The sequence below is a fragment of the Papaver somniferum genome, chromosome 2, assembly GCF_003573695.1.
Source record: "Papaver somniferum cultivar HN1 chromosome 2, ASM357369v1, whole genome shotgun sequence".
Lineage (NCBI taxonomy): Eukaryota > Viridiplantae > Streptophyta > Magnoliopsida > Ranunculales > Papaveraceae > Papaver > Papaver somniferum.
In genome coordinates this window covers 3,570,671-3,579,005 of record NC_039359.1, presented here as the reverse complement: position 1 = coordinate 3,579,005, position 8,335 = coordinate 3,570,671, and the positions used below count along the sequence as shown (strand labels likewise).

Genomic DNA, 8,335 nt, shown 5'->3' with positions numbered 1-8,335 from the left:
TTTATCACCCTGGTTCCCGAGAAGAGTTACATAAAAACTATTAAAAAATTATAGACCCATTTGTCTTCTTACTGGTGTATATAAGAATATTGTCAAGAAATTTGGCTTCTAGACTTAAAATTAGTGATGAAATAAAAATGATCATTTATGTTGCGTGAATAGCTTCCTCCATTGCCTTGGTTACGAGGGATTTAGCTCATCATAGTAAAAATGCTCTCAAAATAATTTATTATGGCTCAAAAATGGTTTACAAATGATGAGAATATGAGAAATACAATAAAACCAGAGACCTACGACCCTCAGTGACAAAATAAGACTGTTGCGGCTGTGTCGCAAACGCTGTGGAAAATAAGACTGCCTGATGTACGACCCACATGTGTGAGTCGTTATCACTGTAGAAAAACGACTGCTGTTGCAGGTCCGTTCTTCGTGTTCTTCATGTTCATCATCATCAGCAGCAGCAGCAGAAACCGAGTTTGGGAAAACTCGAATTTCTTCTTCTCTGGCTCTCCTCAGCCCCCCAGACTCTCGACACCGCTTCTACATCACCCTAAGAGACTATTTATACCCATATAACGCATTGAATCTCGTCATAACTTCAAATAATCTTCATTGAACACAAATATTTTCCACGGGCAATAATTTCTATATTTTCTTTCTCCACGCGTTTCTGAGATGTTTCGATCATTCCAGTATCTTCTAAATATGTATATGAATCCTCAGAATTATTTTTCTTGCCTTTAGTCTCCTTTAATTTCCATAAATCAACTTGAAACCCTATTTTCCTTTTTTAACTGTTGTGAAAAATTTCAGGCGATTGGGCCCAACTCAGGCCATTCCAACACTCAAAATATATTCATATACCCATAAGGAATCTATCCCTTGAATTTCAGCTCTTTAGTCCACTCATAACCCTTTCAAATCATGCACGTAAAATCTGCCAGTGTATGAAATAATTTTCCCGCCAAAAATATTTTCAAATTCTGGGAAGAAAGTGACCTCCCTTAATCCATTCCTGGGGTCCCTTTAGCAATTGGGGCGGAAATAGTAATTTTTGGGGCTGAAACAGTAATTTTTCTGGGGTTCCTCCGGGACATTTCTGGGGTTCTTCCGGTGCATTTCTGGAGTGTCTTTAGTACTTTATCCTAGGGTGTAAAACACCACTTTTTGCGCCAATTTTTGCCGCAAGAGCTTATTTCTCTAAAAATACCTATAAAGACATAAAATAACAAAATAAATAGAAAATCGAGTACTAACAATACATACAATTGAGACATATTAGACACATAAATGTGTCTATCACATATCGATTATGGAAGAGATAGAGAAAAACTCTATATTCGTATTGTTCAAGGATCTTTGATTTAGATCTACTTGCAGTTGGATTAGGTTTTGTCCACACAGGTTACCGAACGAAAAAGTTGATGGTGTACTTGGTACCAATGTAGTCAATTTCGGCCGAGATACCGGCTGAAATTTCGGTTTCGCCATTCAAGGTGGCGAAATGCTTGATTTCGCCGAGATGAAATTTGGCCAAAATTTGCCGGAATTCTTGGTTGAATTTCGGTTGACTCGGTCGGAGTTGGTCGGAAATATCCGTTGGAGTCTTTTACATTTGTATCAATTTTGGATTTTATACTATTTTGAATGAAAACTTGTTTCTTTTTATAAAAATTGGTGTATTTCATCATATGTCTATACACAATTATATTTGAAAAATATTTGATATACATATTATAGGTATAAAATTCGAAAACAAAATTTCGATAGTTACTCGGAGATTTTCCCCGAAAATCTCCCCAAGATAAAGTTATCCCGATGTCTCGATCCCGACCAAAATGGACCGAAATCTAGAATTGCCTACGTTGCTTCGTACCCTCTCCTTTTCATTTAGGACAAGGTGCGGTTATCCGACGAATTTCCAAGCCGACATTTGCACCCAATCCAAAATATGTTGGACCTCTGAAAATGCACCCTCACCCAATCCAACAGTTAACGGATCTGGTTCAACCCTCGAAAACGCAGGTTGATCGGGTTGGATCCACAGGTTGGGTAATTCAGCCCTTGCTCAAATCAATCTTCAAAGGCATTCCATTAACCTATGTACAGCCTATCGGACCTGAATGGATCCATCTGATTGGCACCCGCATCCCTGAATCTAGGCTAAACTGAAACACCACAAACACGGGAATCTCTGTTTTACTTTTACCATAGCGGCGATGGTATATGAGTCTCTCATGAGCTAATGAAGTTTAAATTCAATCAATCACCACTCATCTGTTTTTTATTCTTCAAACAAAACCCTAACTATCTGAAATACTCATCTCAAATCAACAGAGCTCACATGGCAACTTCAGTGGTCACTCAAAATCCATCCTCCACCGAAGAAGAAGACCTTAACGATGATAAACTCTGTTCTAGTATCAGTAGTTTCTCTCTTAACGAAACTCAAAATCCACCTGAATCTGTTTCTATCTCTTCTTTAGATAAAGAAGGTCTTATTGAACGAGCATGGGCACATTGGAAGAAATTAGGTGAACCTAAACTGATTGTTGCACCAATGGTCGATAATTCTGAACTTCCTTTTCGAATGCTTTGTCGTAAGTATGGTGCTACGGCTGCTTATACTCCTATGCTTCATTCTCGTATATTTACCGAGACTGAGAAATATCGCACAACAGAATTTACTACTTGTAAGGTATGGATTTTTCCCCTAATTTGATTTACAAATTTTGTTACTCTTAAATTTGTATCCTGTAGTGATAAGTGAATCTGTAGGAATGATAATACAATATAATGTGCTAGGGTTTAAACCTTGTTTTTCTGCCACTGTTGAGAGCACAATTTGTTTATGGTTTGGTGGAACATTGTTAGAGTTAATTCCCCCTACTAGGGAAATGTAAACAAATTGACTGGCCAATGCAAGTCGCTCAGCTATGGAAAACACAAGAAGCCCGTCCTAATAGGTTATGCCAATCGATCAACAAGTAGTTGAATTTGTTTGTGATTGTATGATGTTGGGTTTACCTAGTCACTATAACTTGTAGAGACGGAAGAAATTAGCTTAGAGTAAATCAGGAAAAATTGATAATTTGATTGAATTCTATAGAGTATTGCGTACCCATCAATAGATGTGGTGATTTAAATTACTAAAGAGATGCATATTAGTTTTGTGATATCTCATGATTATATTTTACAGTGTTTTTCATGAAAAATTTGTCACTAATGTTGAGTAGGTAATGGTTCAGTACCCTATTTTCTTATCCATGTGATGTATATTTGTCTGGAACTTGTAGCTTCTTCATTCATTTCGCTCGTGACATTGTTGAGCTTATTCCTTGAGAATTTGTGTTTGATTATTCAGTCAAATGTGTATGCATATAAGTTTCGAGCAAATTCATCATTTTTTTTACCCAAATTAAATTGCTGTCATATGTTCCGTAAACAAATGCAGGAGGATCGTCCGTTGTTCGTCCAATTTTGTGCAAATAATCCCGATACCTTACTTGAAGCTGCTCAGGTTGTGGCACCTCATTGCGATTATGTCGACATTAATCTTGGGTAACTTCTATGACGAGCATCTCGTTCTACTGTTTTAGCTGTATGACATTTGCATGCTTTATTACATTGTACTTTCATGGGTCATCTCTTCTAAATAGGTCAGGGTTACCAAAATGGTTAGATGGCATGTTTGTTCTAATTATTAGAGATGTGCTAGTTGTGTACTCTCGATTTGTCAACGGGTCTACTGGACAAGGATATCTCTTTTATCAAGTATTTCTGGTTTCACTGAGTTCTAATTTGAAATGATTTTTTGATGCTAAGCTCCCTTACTGTAACTTTCTGCCAGTAAATATCTCTTGAAGCATATATCTCATGCTATACTTTTCTTGTAATATCTGTTCTAAATTATAGTCCTTGTACTAGTACATATGTGGCAATCTCAGTTTTCTCTATCATAAAGCACTATCTTTTCTTCTTCTTCTAAGCACTGCTATTTGCTTTCTTGTGCAGATGCCCACAACGAATAGCAAGGCGAGGGTATTACGGGGCTTTCTTAATGGACAATCTCCCTCTAGTCAAATCACTGGTAGAAAAACTGGCGCAGAACCTTCCCGTCCCTGTTTCATGCAAAATTCGAGTTTTTCCAAAACTAGAAGATACACTCGCTTATGCCAGGATGCTGGAGGATGCTGGTTGTGCTCTCTTAGCTGTTCATGGGCGAACTAGAGATGAAAAGGATGGGAGAAAATTCCGAGCTGATTGGTCTGCAATCAAAGCTGTAAAAGATGCAGTTAGGATTCCAGTCCTGGCCAATGGAAACATACGCCACATGGAAGATGTCAAAAATTGTTTGAAAGACACAGGAGTTGATGGTGTTCTTTCTGCCGAAACTCTTCTTGAGAATCCAGCTCTCTTTGCTGGATTCCGAACAGCAGAATGGATTGAGGGAGAGGAAGAAAGTACTAAAGTTGGTGGAATAGATCAAGGAGATTTGTTGGTGGATTATTTGAAGCTATGTGAGAAATACCCAGTGCCATGGAGAATGATCCGCTCTCATGTGCATAAGTTGTTAGGTGATTGGTTCAAAATTCACCCAGAGGTGAGAGAAGATTTCAATAAACAATCTATTCTCACTTTTGAGTTCCTTTATGATATGGTGAATAGGCTCAGAAATCTCGGAACAACGGTTCCACTTTATGTGAAGGATACTGGTCTTGAGGTTTCAGCAAATAACGATTCTGAAAACGCAGTACGTGATTCCTGAGTTTTTTGAAAACAAGGCCAAGTGCCTATCATTTTAGATGCCTGGCAAAACTGGTGCTAGACAAAAAATTAGTTGCAGTTCCAGTTAGGTCCACATACTACAATTTGGTGCCTCTTACGTTTATCTGTGACTTCACAAGGTGGCAACCAGAAAACAAAATATGGGTGAAGTGTGAAGTCATGCAAGGAAGACGAGTTTGGGATCCTTCGTGAGAACGTGTCTGCTATGGAAGTTCAGGTAGCGTTATAACTTCATAAGCTTCATTTTTTTTTTTTACAGTTCACCCTAATTTTTAGTGCACTTAACATTTATTTTAGTTTAAAAAACTAGATGTGTATTGTGTATTTATCATGTACCATGTGTAACATCTATTATATGATACCAACTGAAATTCTTCGTCATTTGCAGTTGCTGTGATGTAAACTCTTCATTTTTGGGTGGGAACAAAGTTTATTCTGTTCTTGGGTCCGCCTTAGAATTAGAGCCATAAAGAATCTTGATTATCCCATGTATTATGGAGATTTTAGTGGGTTGCTTTGGTGGTGTTAGTGGTTGAATTGAAATGTTTGTGTGATTTAAACCCAATCAAAGATCATGGACCTATTGAAGGCGCACTGATAGTACTCCAGTAGGTAGTAAATGCCCCATTTATGTTTTAGGTTGTTGATTGCATTATTGAGTGATAAAAGCTTAAATTCCAATCCCAAACTTGAAGTGTGTGGTACCTAACACAGAGCAGTAGACATTACATCAATCCTAATCATAAAATATAGTACATTACCACTGTCAGTTTTGGACTTATTGCCTTGAAAATGCAAGCCACAATCAGATCTCTCACACTTATGTGTGCGATTGCGTAGTCAGCCGACTCAGACTGCACTAACAATCGGTTAAATTGCTTGAATTCACCCACAGTGATGCTTATGAGTTTTTTTTTACAGTGCAAACAGTATTCGTCTAAGCTTTAGCCTAATAAAACGGTCCAGGTCTTTTTGAGTTACTCTTGAAGTGCTTAGTATAAGTCCATTTCTTCCAAACAGACATGCCCCAGAGAATTATATCCAAATCCAAACCTATAACTGGTTTCAGAGTGTGAAAATTCTAAGTCAAGTCTGCGCTCATCAAAAGAACAGTAAAGTTGTTTAACTAGTACACCACTAGGGACAAGTTCACTGGACCAGTCGGTAGTCACACAAAAAAGGAGTAGGGAACAGAGAATCCTGAATGGACAAATAGGAGATGGTGGAATACATTTTCTTTTGAGTGAGAAAAATCAAACCAACTAGGGTCCCTCTTGTTACATGTTACACCACTATAAGACATCAATTATCATTCGATCTCACTCGTGACACTCTTCTCTCTTCTCTACTGATCTCTGGAAACAAATCAATAATGGTTTCCAGTTTCCTACTAATCATTTTCTTCATATTATTCTCTTCATTTCTCATCCATGTGCACAGCAGTTCCTCATTGAGCCCAAACCACAGACAAGCTCTTGAAATCTCGATAGGTATTGGTAGTGGTGGGGAAGGTGGAGGTGGAGGTGGAGGTGGAGGTGAAAGTGGAGAATCTGAAGCATGTCAATGTACGGCTTCTCCACCTGAAATACCACCTCAACCACAACCACAGCCACAGCCACGACCACTAGTCTTCTTAGATGAAAGATTAGCGGTGGTCTTCCCAGTGATCCAAAGATTCAAAAACTTGATCACATCAGACCCATACAACGTAACCAGTACCTGGGTTGGTTCGAATGTCTGCAGTTACAAAGGTTTCTACTGTGAAAGCCCGCCTGATAACTCCTCGGCTCTATCCATGGCTTCAGTCGATTTCAATGGTTACAAACTCCGCGCTCCGTCTCTAGTCGGATTCATCGATAGTCTGCCTGATATCGCATTATTTCACGCCAATACCAACGAATTTGGAGGTCTTATACCATCTAACATTTCTAATCTTCGTTATTTATATGAACTTGATCTTAGTAACAATAAGTTTACTGGGGCATTTCCAACTGCAGTATTTGGTATAAAAAGCTTAACTTTTTTCGACTTAAGGTTCAACTCATTTAACGGTTTGGTTCCATCTCAAATCTTTGCACAACCACTAGACGTTCTTTTCATAAACAACAACAATTTCTTGCAAACTTTACCTCAAAATTTAGGCTCAACCACATCATTTTATCTTACTTTAGCCAACAACAAATTTAACGGTCCAATTCCAAGAAGCATAGGAAAAGCTTCAAAGACTTTAGTTGAAGTTTTGTTCTTAAACAATGAATTGTCTGGTTGTTTGCCTTATGAAATCGGTTACTTAAAGGAAGCCACAGTTTTCGACGCTAGTTCCAACTGCATAACAGGTCCTCTTCCATGTTCATTTGGGTGCTTGGCTAAAATGGAAATCCTCAACTTTGCTGGAAATTTGTTATATGGTGTGATCCCAGAAGTTGTTTGTGCTTTGGGTAATTTAGCAAATTTAACATTATCAGATAACTATTTCACTGGGGTAGGACCATTGTGTAAAAAACTGATCCAAAGCGGAGTACTTGATGTGAGGATGAATTGCATTCATGGACTGGAGAATCAGAGATCTATAGCTGAATGTGCAATGTTTTTTGCACATGTGAAGATTTGTCCTTTCTTTCCTACCTTCAGTTTGATTCCTTGTCAAATTTCTCATAATGGTTGGGGTGAAAATAGTAACAAATCTTCACCTGGCACTGGCGGCAGTGGTTATTATACCAGGAAACGTTCTAAGCCTTCAAGAGCACCTTCACCTACTTACTCTGCTCTGTTAAGACATCGTTTGTAATATTATTTGCTCTTATTTATCGATATATAAAATGAAAATTATCTGTAATCTTTTTTCTTTCCTCAATTGGTGCACACATCCATGATTACTAGCCCATTTTACATCACTCTAATTCGCACTTTCGGGCCTGACTTCGACACTTGTGTTAGTGACAACAAATCATTTACAAAGAAGTCGCACTATAAAAGATCATCAATTGCTATGGGGCATTGCCTCTATCGCGTGCAAAATGTGACTTTGTATGTCCATAAGCTCTTGTCTCTGTTATGGAGTTTTTTCTTTATTTATTTTTATGGAGAAAGGAAGATCAATGGTGCATTATCTTCGTGAGTTGGTACTAAACCATATAAATATAGTAGGCGCCTTTAATTTCCCTTCACTTAAAAGTGTTGACACTTCCAAATCAAAAGAAAGAAAGAAAGGAAACAGGATAGTGAGTAGGTGCTCGAACCCAAGCTGGGGAAATTGACTGCAGTTGACTATAAATCATTTACTTTCTCTTTTCAGTCCATTACAGAGAATTCCATAACATGTCACTTGCACCAAAGGCCCTCATGCCAAGGTATTGAAAGCGTGAAGCATTTTTCATTTTTAGGAAGCGATGTGTATTGTTTCATGGTTGATGTTTAAAGCGGATGTTTTCTTATAAATAAATTAGCCGTAACTAGTAATTATAAATTTATTAGGAAGATAATATCTATATAAATCTGGGAAAATAATTGTTTGGTCTTTTTTTGGTGGTCCCATGTTAATTTGGTC

At 37.9% G+C, this 8,335-nt stretch overlaps 2 protein-coding genes across 3 annotated transcripts; both read left to right on the top strand.

Moving 5' to 3' along the window:
• The first annotated feature begins 2,133 nt into the window (after window positions 1-2,133).
• LOC113346692 (tRNA-dihydrouridine(16/17) synthase [NAD(P)(+)]-like) lies at window positions 2,134-5,406 on the top strand. 2 transcript variants are annotated; one of them, XR_003358605.1, is made up of 4 exons: window positions 2,134-2,698; window positions 3,455-3,561; window positions 4,015-5,005; window positions 5,177-5,406. XR_003358605.1 is itself a non-coding variant. In XM_026590177.1 (3 exons), the coding sequence occupies exons 1-3, from the start codon at window positions 2,246-2,248 to the stop codon at window positions 4,766-4,768; spliced, it is 1,314 nt and encodes a 437-aa protein (XP_026445962.1). In that variant the 5' UTR covers window positions 2,134-2,245; the 3' UTR covers window positions 4,769-5,171. The 2 variants fall into 2 exon arrangements, 1 of the variants encoding a protein (XP_026445962.1); XM_026590177.1 differs by lacking the exon at window positions 5,177-5,406 and having other exon boundaries at window positions 4,015-5,171.
• A 642-nt stretch (window positions 5,407-6,048) lies between these two features.
• LOC113346691 (uncharacterized protein At4g06744-like) lies at window positions 6,049-7,670 on the top strand. The gene has a single exon (XM_026590176.1). The coding sequence runs from the start codon at window positions 6,161-6,163 to the stop codon at window positions 7,574-7,576; it is 1,416 nt and encodes a 471-aa protein (XP_026445961.1). The 5' UTR covers window positions 6,049-6,160; the 3' UTR covers window positions 7,577-7,670.
• The last annotated feature ends 665 nt before the right edge of the window (window positions 7,671-8,335 follow it).